The 13,454-nt window shown below is 40.0% G+C and overlaps 1 protein-coding gene across 5 annotated transcripts in view; it reads right to left on the reverse strand.

Moving 5' to 3' along the window:
• Positions 1–13,454, reverse strand: part of LOC109930338 (protein NDRG1-like) — a 119,606-nt gene that overhangs the window by 29,997 nt on the left and 76,155 nt on the right. For 3 of the 5 annotated variants that reach the window (XM_048595589.1, XM_020529845.2, XM_048595588.1), the window contains 4 exons: positions 12,985–13,020; positions 7,794–7,899; positions 1,567–1,687; positions 302–364 (listed from right to left, as the gene is read on the reverse strand). In XM_048595589.1, the coding sequence (XP_048451546.1) occupies positions 302–364; positions 1,567–1,687; positions 7,794–7,899; positions 12,985–13,020 (326 nt within the window). The remainder of the gene's footprint in view (positions 1–301; positions 365–1,566; positions 1,688–7,793; positions 7,900–12,984; positions 13,021–13,454) is intronic. The other 2 variants (XM_020529846.2, XM_048595590.1) reach the window with 1 other exon arrangement.

The raw sequence follows: 13,454 nt of genomic DNA on the forward strand, positions 1-13,454 counted from the left end.
TCCAAACCAACCCGCGGAGCATCCCACGCAAACCTATCTCATCATCTGAACACAGTGGGCAATTTAGCATGGCCAATCCACCTAGCCTGCACATTTTGTTTTGGACTGTGGGAGGAAACCACGCAGACATGGGGAAGAATGTGCAAACTCCACACAGACAGTTGCCCGAGGGTGGAATCGAACCTGGGTTCCTGGCGCTATGAGGCAGCAGTGCTAAACACTAAGCCACCACAGTTGTAATCTTCCCCTAACAGAATATTGATGCTTGTAGTATGAAAAATTGTACAATTTTAAATCTTACCCAAAGTGCTTCAGAATAGATGGAAGCATTTCAGACATTTGGTCCATTGATGGATACTGGTATCTACAAAATCAGACGCAAAAGACACAGTAGTTTCAAAACTGCACTGTTCGATCATCTGGCGTGTAATGGATTTCTTACATCTATGCATTAGAAATTGGATTAAAAACATGCAAGATAAATGGAAACCTCAAAATTGAAAACTGACAGATAGTCCTGACGTAGATGCAAATCAACACAGGCTTGGGCTAATTATATGTAAAAGATAACTTGTGGTTTTATTTAATAACAACATTGAAACTAAAGAAAAAGATGGATAACCTATTGTTGAATTGCACTGCAGTCAGGATGTCTATTATTAGCAAAATAAGGGATTCAAATTATTTGGGGTTCTGAACAGCATATTGGACTTTAACACTGACTTTCTCTCACCACAGATGTTGCCAGATCAGTTGATAAGTATCTCCAACACTTTGCTTTACATTATTCACGCAGCTCCCAGCACAAAAATTAAAAGACATTGTTGTAAACAAGGGGTACACTGGTGTCACTACTGTGCTCAGAAGGGCATTAACTCCATGAGATTAAAATTCATAGGGTACAGAATGAAGGCTAAAATAAATGGATTTACATTTCTGTTTAGAATACCCAGAGGTAGTATAGAAGATGGTCATGGGTATAGAAAAGGCAGACAAATGCTTATTTATTGGTGAAACAAGCAGTCAGCCGCACAGGATCTGTGTTGGGAGAAAGGAGAGACACCAAGACACAGCAATTCACATTCAAAATGAGCAGAGAAACGTTGTCATAATTTGAAGTTTCTTGTACCAAATACAAAAAAAAAAAAAACTGGGAAATTGATGTGCAGAATCCTCAAAAACCTACCATTTCTATTTAACAACTGTGGTAGAGAGGAGGATAGGTGGCCTTTAAAGAGAAATCAGCTCTGTTGGTTTAAGCCTACATGCAGACCCACAGCATCTGACTGACTTCTGAAATGACTGTATCAAGTCACTCAATTGTACTAAACAGATATGAAAAACGGTCTAAGAATATAACTAGAGAGGTGACTAATTCAAGCACCTGATTTAACATTGTGTACTCATTATGCAGGCTGCAGGCAGATCAAGATGTTGGTTCACCACCAAGACCTTCAAAAAAAGGAGCTTTAGAACAGGGTAAATTCAAAGGTTGCCAATGACAAAAGTAACAAAAATATTATTTATATCATTGGCTAAGTACAGGATGGAAACGGTCATCCTTACCCAGCTGGAAAAGTTGGAGCGCCCTCTTGCTGACCAGGTGCATTAACATGATAAACAGCAAAATGAAGTGTAATTTCTTGCATGTCTTCAGAATTGAAGAGCGCGTCGAAGCAGGATTTGTCTATAAAGAGACAAATGAAGTTTAGATATCTCTAGAAAATGGTAGCAAGTCACAAAAATGATTTACTATTCATCAAGTTAAACAGAACACCTAAAAGTGTGCTAATTTAAATGAAAGTTCAACTCCTTAAAGAGTCTGTATTTGGCATTCGACTCTGACATCCAAAAAAGGGAAATACAATTTACCTTTATCCCCAATCTTTATTTTCAGAGAAATTAAAAGGTTCATTAAGCCCTTTCAGATTTCAGAAATAAGGATGACAGATTCTATTTCTTGAGAAACTAGATTTAAAATCTAGTCTAAAGATCCTAGTTATTCTTGAACTGGGAATTGCAATATAAAAACTTAAACCATCAAGGTCAAGCATGCTAAATGCTCGATACTCAAGAATGCCACTGGCTTTCAGGTTGGACGAAAATACCCCAAATCTAAGTGTGAAACACTTATTCTGCCTCGTTGAGCAGGGCACACACTTAGACACATTAAAATGGGGCTTAAAAAAAAAAAAACTGGTATGGGGTAAGTGGGTTCTGGTTTGTAGGCATCAGTACTGGGGAAATTGCAGGCTGTATTGTAGGGAAAAATCTACACCTGAACTTGGCTGGGACCACTGTTCCAAACTGCAGGACTAGGGAAGTAGAGAACCTTAAACCTAATGGTGGGAGCAGGTTATCAAATGTGGAAAGAGGTGATATAACCAAAAAAGATAAAAGGGAGAAAAAAAATTTAAATATTTGAAGTGAGGATCAGAGAGCAGGAAGGGGCAGAGAGAAAAAAAAATAAATAAATAAAAATTTAGGAACATTCAAGTGGGAAGTTAGGTAAATATGGAATAGCATGGTTAAATCCAGGATGGTATTTGTGCAATAGTTAGCAATAACCTTAGTTTACGACAGCAGAATCTAAAATTGGTCTAGGCAGACTGGAAATTGTGGAAGGACTCACCAATTGGAATGGTCTACAGGCCCAAAAAAGTAACCACAATGTGGGACAAAGTATGAGGAATAAATAAAAAGGGACAAGAATAATCCTAGGCAGTAGCCTGAATGAGGTGTTTATAGAATGCATGCGAGATAGTCTAAGAAACTGACTAGAAAGGTAGGTTATATTTGACTTGGGACTGTCACATGCCTTTGGGGTTAACACAACCCCAGATGGTGACAACTACAATGATTTTTAAACACTCATTTTTTTGGGACATTGGCTAGCCAGTGATGCCCACGATTATTGCCCGTTCCTGGTTGCCCTTGAGAAGGCGGTGGTGAGCTGCCTTCTTGAACTGCTGCAGTCCACCTGCATTGTGGGTCAACCCACAGCCATTAGGGAGGGAATTCCAGAATTCTGACCAAGCGACAGTGTGGGAATGGTGATATGTTTCCAAATCAGGATGGGGAGTGTCTTGGAGGGGAACTTTGAGGTGGTGCTGTACCCATGTATCTGCTGCCCTTGTCCTTCTAGACAGAAGTGGTCGTGGGTTTGGAAGATACTGCCTGAGGATCTTTGGTGAATTTCTGCAGTGCATCTTGTAGATAATACACACCGCTGCTACGGAGTGTTGGTGGTGGAGGGAGTGGCAACAGGCCAAATCAAGCAGGCTGCTTTGTCCGGGATGGTGTCAAGCTTCGTGTTGTTGGAGCTGTACTCATCCAAGCAAGTGGGAAGTATTCCATCAATTTCCTGACTTGTGTCTTGTAGACAGTGAATAGAGGAGTCAAGAGGGAAGGTCATTGGTGAAGCAGCTAAAGATGGTTGGGCTAAGGATACTAGCCGGAGGGCCTCCTGCAGAGGGGTCTTGGAGCAGAGATGGACCTCCGACAACCATGACCATCTTCCTATGTGTCAGGTATGACTTCAACCACTGGAGTTTGTGCCCCAATACCCATTGATTCCAGTTTTACTAGAGCTCCTTGACACCACACCCAGTCAAATGCAGCCTTGATGTAGAGGGCTGTCACTCTCCTCTCACCTCTGGAATTCAGCTCTTTTGTCCATGTTTGAACCAAGGCTGTAATGAGATCAGGAGCTGAGTGGCCCTGGCAGAACAAACTGGACGTCACTGAGTAGGTGCTGCTTGATAGCACTGTTGATAACACCACCACTTTACTGATAAGAGCAGACTGATGGGGCAGTAATTGGCCAGGTCAGATTTGTCCTGTTTTCTTATGTGCAGGACATAATTGAGCAATTTTCCACATGGTCGGGTAGATACCAGTGTTGTAACTGTACTGGAAGCTGTACTGTAACTACGGGAGCAGCAAGTTCTGAAGACCTGTGCTCCAGAACTATTGATGGAATATTGTCAGGGCCCATAGCCTTTGCAGTATCCAGCGTCTCCAGTTTCTAGGTACCACTTGGAGCGAATCAAATTGGCTGAAGACTGGTATCTATCTATAGTGCTGCGGACCACTGGAGGAGGCCAAGATGGATCATCCACTTATGGCTGAAGATTGCTGCAAAAGCTTCAGCATTATCTTTTTACAGTGATGTGCTAGGCTCTTCCATCATTGATGAGGGACATTTGTGGAGTCTCCTCCTCCAGTGAGGAGTTTAGTTGCCCACTACCATTCACGACTGGATGTGGCAGGACTGTAGAGCTTAGATTGGATCTGTTGATTGTGGGATCGCTTAACTCTATCACTTGCTGCTTGGCATGCAAGAAGTCCTGTTTGGTGGCTTCACCAGGTTGACACTTCATCTTCAGGTATGCCTGGTGCTGCTCCTGGTATTCCCTCCTGCATTCTCCATTTAACGATGATGGTTGATCCCCAGACTTGATGGTAATGGTCAAGTGGGGGATATGCCAGGCCACGAGGTTACAAATTGTGTCAGAGTACAATTCTGCTGCTGATCACCCAGTGTCTCATGGATGCCCAGTCAAGTTTCTAAATCTGTGCCAAGTCTGTCCAATTAGCACAGTAATAGCACCACACTACACGTGGTTAATCTTAAAAAAAAAAGTGAAGGTGGGGATTTGTTTCCACAAGGACAGTGTGGTGGTCACTCTCATTCTCATGGACAGATGCAACTGCAGCTGGCACATTGGCATGTATGAGGTCAAGTACGTTTTTCTGTCATTGGTTCCCTCACCACCTGCTGCAGACCCAGTTTAGCAGCTATTTCCTTTAGGACCCGACTAGCTAGATCTGTAGTACTGCTGAGCCACACTTGGCGATGGACCTTGAAATCCCCCACCCAGAGTACATGTTGAGCTCTTGCCATTGTTGGTGCTTCCTTCAAGTGTAGTTCAACATGGAGTACCGATTCATCAGCTAAGAGAAGACAGTATGTGGTAATCAGGAGGTTTCCTTACCCATATTTAACCTGATGCCACAAGACTTCATGGGTCTGGAATTAATGTTGAGGACTCCTAGAGCAACTCTCTCCCGACTGTATACTATGCTGCTGGTGGGACAGGATGTATCCAGGGATGGTGATGGTGCTGTCTGGGACAGTCATACTCACTGAATTGTATCTTACTGCCAAAGGTCAGGCTGTTGCTTAACAAGTATGAGAGACAGCTCTCAGTTTTGGCACTAGCCCCTAGGCGTTAGCGAGGAGGACTTTGCAGGGTCAACAGGAATGTTTCTGCTGTCGTCTTTTCTGGTGCTAGGTCAATGCTGGGTGTTCTATCCAGTTTCATTTCTTCGAGACTTTGATTTGCTAGGTCATTTCATTCAGTTGAACCTGTTACTACAGACAGCAATTGAGAGTCAACCACATTGCAGTGGGTCTGGAATCACATGTAGGCCAGACCAGGTGAGGATGGCAGATTTCCTTCTCTGAAGGACATTGTTGAAAAAACCCATCTGGTTCACTAATCAACAATGGTTTCATGTGATCAGAAGATTCTTAGGAAAGGTCACCAGACCAGGAACGTTAACTGTTTTTTCCTTCACAGATGCTGCCACACCTGCTGAGCTTTTCCAACAACTGTTTTTGTTCCTAATTTACAGCATCCACAGTTCTTAATTTCAGGTTTTTTTTAAAAATTGTATTCAAATTCTGCCATTTGCCGTGACAGGATTTGAGCCCGGGTCCCCAGAACACTAGCCGAGTTCTGGATTAATAGTCTAGCAATACCACTAGGCCATTTCAGTTTGAAAGTAAGAATATCAGGTCCAAGACTAGCATGTGAAACTTAAATGGAGGGCAATCATATGGGCATGAAAATGGAGTTCGCTGAAGTAAACTAACATACCAGGCTAGGGGATAGACTAGTAGACAAACAGTAGCAGAAACGTAAAGTGATATTTCAGATTAGAGGAATATACTTATTCAGAATAAAGAAGAATTCTAACAGGAGGACCTACTATCCATTTTAATTAGGGCAAGTATCAAAATTCAAAGAAAAAGCAATTGTGGAAAGAGAAGCAGCAGCTCACACAATTGGTCACGTTACTAGCAGTAATGGTAGAAGATAGCTTGAAATATGTAAAGTTTGCTAGGAGGAGCTTCTGCTGTAGTATTTAAAAATGAAAGCAACTATGCAAAGCGAATGCTGTTCTGCAATAGCGAGAGTGTTACAAAGATTAAAAAGTCAATGGAATTTACAAATATTTTGCTTACGTTCATGATGTAGGATACAAAGATCATTCTAGTAACAGCTGTAAATCAAATGGAGGGACGGAAGGAGAAAGGAACTTAAATGTTATAGTCATAAGGAAAGTGGTTCTATGCAAACTGATGGAGCTATGGACTGACCACTCTCGAGGTCCAGATAGACCTCTTCCTAGGGTTTTAATACACAATCTGGGTGGGTTTGAACAAGTTTTCTAAAATTCCCTATATTCAAGTGTTCTATTAGACTGAAAACTAGCAAATATAGCCCCTCTAATTCAAGTAAAGGCATCAGAAAACTATAGTTTTGTTGCCTTGCCATCTGTCATGAGGAATATGTTAGAATCAATTAGATTTCAAAGTGCGCACTTTGAAAACTCCAAGTGAGAGTAGGAACCACAGAGCAGGAAGGGTTAATCGTTTAGGTGGATGGGGGGGAGTGAGAGCTGTTAAGTGAATGTGATATTTTCACTGGAGACAGCTGTAGTCCATAAGTCGTGGTGAGATGAGTGCACACCAGCAGAGTTAGACAGTGAGTGCTGTCCCCCTGCAAGTGAGGTAGCACAGAGGAAAACTTCCTCTTGCTCAGTACACATCATGGACATTCTTATGCAGCTGAGCTTACCACTTCACCTAGGACACAAAAGTCCCCGATTTGGACTATTAATGCCGGCTGTCTGCCAGAGAGGTCTCTTTGGTGGTCAGCAGGAAAAAAAAAAGACAGCCCTTCTCACCACCATGCCCTTCTAGAAGGGCCTTTTTTTTTTTTTTTATTAAAAAAAAACTGAATTCATGGTCTAGAGGAAAGCAAAGTGTAGCACCAGTGCAAGAAGCAGTTTCTGGCTTGCAGCATCTGATGTGGTGGGCAGCTAAGCTTTAAATATGGCACTACTAAGAGGAATATTGGAAGGTCTAAGCAGTGGCAAGCACTGCCTCTCCTATCAAATGGATCCCGAGAAGGGCTCTCAAGAGCCCTGTAATACCACTAGGTGAAGAGACAGTGATTGCATGAACAAAGGTGTTCCAAACTATGGCAGTCCAGGCACAATGAATGTAACTTAACAGAACAGGTTAACTGAAACTGGGAAAGTTTTCTAGTTTCTGAAGTACAATTTTGAATAGCCAAGAATTGTAATCCAGATTTATGACCAACAAAAACCTCAGGTGACCCATTAAAAAAAGTCTGCAGCATTACATATAATTTGGATAATCAGACTCAAGATCTATACTGGAGACAGACTAGGAGAGAGGAGGAGGACAGAGCTGATCAACAGATTAAACTGAAGAGCTGAGCTTCATTAAAGGTCTGAATGGAGTTTAGGAAACCTATTTACTAATTAAAAGTAAATTCTAATCACTATAAAAAAAAATGTTCACCTTGCTAGCCCTGCCATATAAACTTAACCATAAATTGCATTTTTCTGTTTTGGTCTGCATATCTTTAATGGGTAATTGTTCAAACTAAGCAGCAATACATACAATATACACAAGCTGTTCATGATTCTCAACAGCCAACATAGTGCAGAATTCTTGTTACACTGCCACTTACAATTCATCCCAATGTCATGAAATGTGAGGATGACTGGGCGACTTCCTTTTGGTGTCCCACGGACAGCGACGCGGATGGTACCAAGTGGTGTTTCAACATCATGCTCCTGTGAAAAGATAGGCATTAGCAATTATATGTTTATTAAATGTTTCAGTGGTAATAAGATACATAATTAGTAAAAGCAAATGTGCATTTCAATTCATCCAAAAAGTTAAGCACTTATGTATAAACAGGTCACTGCTCCAAAGACAAAGTGTTAAAACACTACATATGGGGAGCAAAAGGGTCTATTCAAGGTAATGCAATCTCAACCACTTACAGTAGTTCTACAAATAATTTCAAAGCAAACTGCTAAAGTGTCCAGAAGTGGGTGATAAAGAAAACAAAAGACAATACATCACAGGAATTAGCCCTTCACCCCACCAAGCCTGTGCCTACACACGATTCCTTTCTAAACTAAAAAACCTTTTGCCTCTTAATAGGCAAGGACTTTAAAATAAATAAATAAATAAAAATAAACAAACAAACAAACTCTTCTGGGCAGCTGGTGCAATTATACACGCTACTTACAATGTCAGAATTTGACAATTCAAATTTTGGATAACAGTCAGATCTTATAATATCTACCAAAGTAGAGGCAGCTGCAGACTACTACTCCACCTTGCTACCTCATTCAACATATATTACTACAGTATTACTGTGCAATAATACAGTGTAATCTCTTTACTGAAGTGTACACTAAATATTGGGTATGTAAATGGGATGGCAAGCATATGACAGTGATTTACACAAACATCAGTTCTGTCAGATTTCATCGATCAATACAATTGCTACCAGAGAAACTTTTTTCCAAAAGCAGTAATCCAGTGTAAAGATCAGCAAATGTGTTCTGTTCCCATTTGTTGCTGTAACTGAATCCCGAAAGGATTTCAACCAGGGGCAACTTGTATTTAGAAGCATGTACGAGTTTGTACAACAGCTTTAAAAAGAGAATATTATAATAATATTAAAGACAGAATTTAAAAAGAAGCCACATCATGAAATTGATATTCTGGATTAAGTGTGTTAATATTTGAGCTATGGGATTTCAAAAGCAGTGACAAAGCTCAAATGTTTCCCATTTTTGTATCTTCCTTATGAAATTTATGTTAAAGCAAATTATGGTAGAACTTAACTGTCTTTCCCAATTACTTAGAGAGAGACTTTTTTCCTCAGTATTAAAAAAATGGTAAAAAAAATGATTGATTTCGGAAGTAAAGGAGTTGAGGGCTATGAGGAGCTGGCACAAAAAAAGACCCAAGGCAAAAATCAGCCATGTTCTTCCAGAATGGCACAAATATCTTAGTCTTTCCATTTGTTTTATTAAAAAAAAAAATCTTAGATTAACTAAAGTCAACTTAGTGTAAAAGTTGTTCCTGGATTACTTTAAGCCTTTTATAAGTCTACAGCTTACTAAAACACCCGATAACTGAAAATCTCTTCAGCAAAAACATCCACATTCTAACTTAGATATTTAATGTTAAGGCAATAAGTGATCTTTTTATACCATGGATTTTCAAAATAAAAATCCTCGTAAAACCTGCTACATAACCAAAAATCGTGGAAAGAAAGTTAAACAGGTAAATGACACAGCAGTAAAACGCTCGAGTGAAGTATCTAAAGACTCAATTCTAGGACCTCAACTATTTCTAAAAATTCAAAATCAGCACTGGACTCAAGTTTAAAAAAAACAAAACAGAATGCTACAATCTCCCAATTGCGCAAAAGAATCGTGACACCAATGTCAGGCTACTAGAGTTTAATACAGGAAAACAACAGTGTTAATTTCCTCATATGACCGTCTATAACGGAGCTTGTAGCAATATACCCAGGTTATGTATTATGTAAATACAAAGACCGGTTGAGTCAGGTGAAAATAACCAGGGAGATTTCCCAGAAGTCAAAAATTCAAGATGCTTTAAAAACACATACTGCATGCAAACAATGGGAGCAAGGTTTAAACCAACAAAAAGACAGGCCAGCCAGTTTGATCTGTGGTAAGTTAGTGGAAGCAATTCTGAGGGACAGAGTTACTTAGAAAGGCAGGGATTAGCATGGTTTTGTTTAGAAGTCATACCTAAAACAACCTGATTTAGTTTTATGAGGTGACAGACGTGTAAATGAGGGCAATGCTTTTGACTTTGTCTGCTTGGACTTCAGCAAGTCTTCTGATAAAGTCATGTATGAGAGACTGAACACAAAAAAAGGTAAGAGCCTATGGGATCCAATGGAATTTCACCAATTGGCTCCAGAAATTAGCTAAGTGGAAGGAAGCAAAGGTGATGACTAAAGGGTGTTTTCATTACAGGAAATTTGTGTCCAGCAAGGCCACAGCTAGAGTTTTGCATGTAGTTCTGTAATCCGCATTCTAAGGGTGACATGTTGCACTGGAGAGGGTGCAGGAGATTTGCCATGATGTTGCTGAGCTGGAGAGTTCTAGTTGCAAAGAGAAATTAATAGGCTCAGGTTGTTCTCCTTACAGCAGAGGAAATGGAGGAGGGCATAGGTAGGAAGGAACTTTTCCCTTGGCGGAGGGATCAGTGTCTAGGGTGTGTAGGTTTAAGGTTGGGGACAGGAGCTTTAGAAGGGATAAGAGGAAAAAGATTTGCACTCAGGATGGTAGGAATCTGGGACTCACTGCAATACTGTAATTGCTGCAACCAAAACAAAAACAAACAGTTTCTAGGAGCATAGCATGTACAATGAACAAATCTGTTTCAAATGGATGTCAGGTGTATGGATAAATAAGAGGACCAAGGCACTGGAGTAATTCCCCTGCTGGTTTTCAAATTAATGCCATCAAATACTTTAATCTGACAGCACAGACGGATCTAGTTTAACTTGTCATTAAATCGACATGCTCAGGTGAATACTACCAACTAAGCCGCAGCTGACATGTATAGCTTATCTACTTGCACGTGCATTTTGATTGAGGATTGTTGCAACTCAACTTCGTAGCCTTTTAAATGTAAAGGCTACCATTTGTTAAAGTATTTCATTACTGTTTGGAGAAATGCAATTTTATTTCCTGCACTAGCTGGTTTGCTGTAGTACAGTGACATCTACTTCAGCTGTAAATAAACTTTGCATGCAGACTGCAGGGGCCACTAAATGCACATCTGTGAAAAACCAGAGAAACTAGAGGTAACTCGGACACAGAAGACTTGAAGAGAGATGCCATTTTAAACAGAAGACAAGGGTACTGATTGTATCATAATTAGCATGGAGACGTAGGAAGAACAGCTGACTGTTAGTCTTAAATCTCAGACTAGGCAGTAGATACCGACTGCATTCCTATAATAAACACCCCAATTAAAAAGAATCTGCCTAGTTTGATAATTAAGATTGCCAGTTTACTGTTCTTGCTGCACCTCTAAGTCACTTATGGCCCAGCCAGTCATTTCAGGTTTAAAAAAAAAGAAGTGTCATTTCCACCACTCCACTACACACACGTCCACCCAAGTCTGTCTCTTGCATCATAGTTCTGATAAATGCAATTTCTTATCTCCTTTTAGCAATGTTTAAGTTCTATATTCCCAAACATTTATTCATATCTGTAATACTTAAAATATGGAGACAAAGTTGCAGCTTTAATTTTGAGAGGGAGGGTCTGTAAAATGGCTGTGCATTTTTCATTTCCCATAGCAGCAAGAAATGGAAGAAGCTTGGAGGTAGAATTGGAATTTCCCCCTTTGTAGCAAAGTCATATTTAAAAAAAAACAAAAATTGATTAAAAACACCAAAGTACATGATTTGCAAAATTGCTACCTTACTATTCTAATCAGTGCTATGGGGAAGAAGTTAAAAATTAAAAGGAAGAGAAAATATTTGCAGAAAAGCCAACAGGAAGATCAAGGATAGAGGACATCACAAAAAGGAAAGCAAACATGTGGAATGTGGGGGGAAAACAATGCTAACTGAAAAAAGGTTCATCTAGACAGAAGCCAAGAAAGTCTAGTTGATTCTATTATACAATACCAAGAGTGCTGCACTGAGAGCACTGCACAGTGAGATATTAAACGGAAGCCCCATTTTTTCCAGTGTGAATGTCAAGAGTTTTATATCTTCATTTGGAGATCAGCAGAAGCCATTGTGTTGGGAGAGAAATGCAGTTGTGGTATACTGGCTGGCTTGCTATGGTTATGGGACCTCTACCATTGTGGCAAGTACAAGTAGTGTATGAGTCGGTAGTGGGGAGTACATTAAAACACTTCCTAAAAAGCGTTATCCCATATTTAGGAGGATGGGGCTAAAAAAAAGTTATAGCTGTTGCAGACATCAGTATAGACACAGGAGATTTCAGCCTGTCCTGCTGCTTCTACGAATTATGTAATTGTTACACAGCAAAGGAGATGCAATTTCACCTGCACCTGCCTTTCAGATGGACATTTGTGTCAATCACTTGCTGCTTAACCCCCACTGTACCCTTGCAGACTACTGCTATCCGATATCCATCCATGCCCTCTTGAATGCCTCAAATGAACTTGCCTCCAAAGTTGCAATAACATTTCCTGAAACATCAGCCTTTAGATGTTCAATCTCTCCAAGGCAACAGGAATTTATATTGGTAAAAGAATCATTAGGGAGTTTTTCCCCAGTGATCCCTTCTTGGGTAAGATTTGATTTTAGCCTTCAGTTTATTAATATTCAGCATGAGCTCATAAGGTAGCCACTAGGACAGAACGTTAAGTATAAAAATAAAGGCCTATGAAGCCAGATCACAGATGTGAGGAAAGAAAAGGAAAGTCATAGCTTTTATGTTGTGCTATAATCATGTTAATGCAAGAATTTGTTTTGATCAAAACAAAGTCATACCCCTGCAATGACTCAGTCAGCAATTTCAGAGTTCATATCAGCTTTTTGATTCAAGATACCACATTGTAGTCCCTCCAGTCTGGAAACCTTTATTTAGTATGGCACTGATAGCAAAACCAAACAAGATACAATATTTTGAAAAGTAACATTTTAATATTTTATCACCTCTATTTCAGAAAGGTTTTCTGGTTTGCAAACACAGAATGACATTTAAAATGCCTAAGCAGAGAAAAACAAACATACATTTAGAAAATTCCAGAATCCTGAAGTGACTCAGTTCCAAGCTTTCTGGACTGGAGTGATTACAGTGTCTTAGAACTTACAATTGAAAAGTTACCTGCGTTTCAAGTACTTGAAAGCTTTTGGCATTTGCCTGTTTAAAAGAAAAAACAAAAAAGTAGAATTCACAAAAGTACCAGTGAGCGAATGACTTTATGTCATGTGTAACCAGGCAATTTAGATCCAATGGTCATGGATACAATTTGATTACGCCACAAATGCTTCTGGTGATGGCCTAGTCATATTATCGCTGGACTGTTAATCCAGAGACCAAAAACATTCCACAAGCCTGGGTGTGAATCCCGCCATGGTAGATGGTGGAATTTGAATTCAATAAAAGATATCTAGAATTAAGAATCTAATGCTGAACATGGATCCATTGTCGATTGTCATAAAACCCATCTGGTTCACTAATGTCTTTTACGGAAGGAAACTGCCATCCTTACTTGGTCTGGCTTGCGTGTGACTCCAGGCCCAAAGCAATGTGGTTGACTCCCAACTGCCCTCTGGGGAATTAAGCATGGGCAA

Source organism: Rhincodon typus, chromosome 4 (assembly GCF_021869965.1).
Source record: "Rhincodon typus isolate 14 chromosome 4, sRhiTyp1.1, whole genome shotgun sequence".
In the NCBI taxonomy this organism is placed as follows: domain Eukaryota; kingdom Metazoa; phylum Chordata; class Chondrichthyes; order Orectolobiformes; family Rhincodontidae; genus Rhincodon; species Rhincodon typus.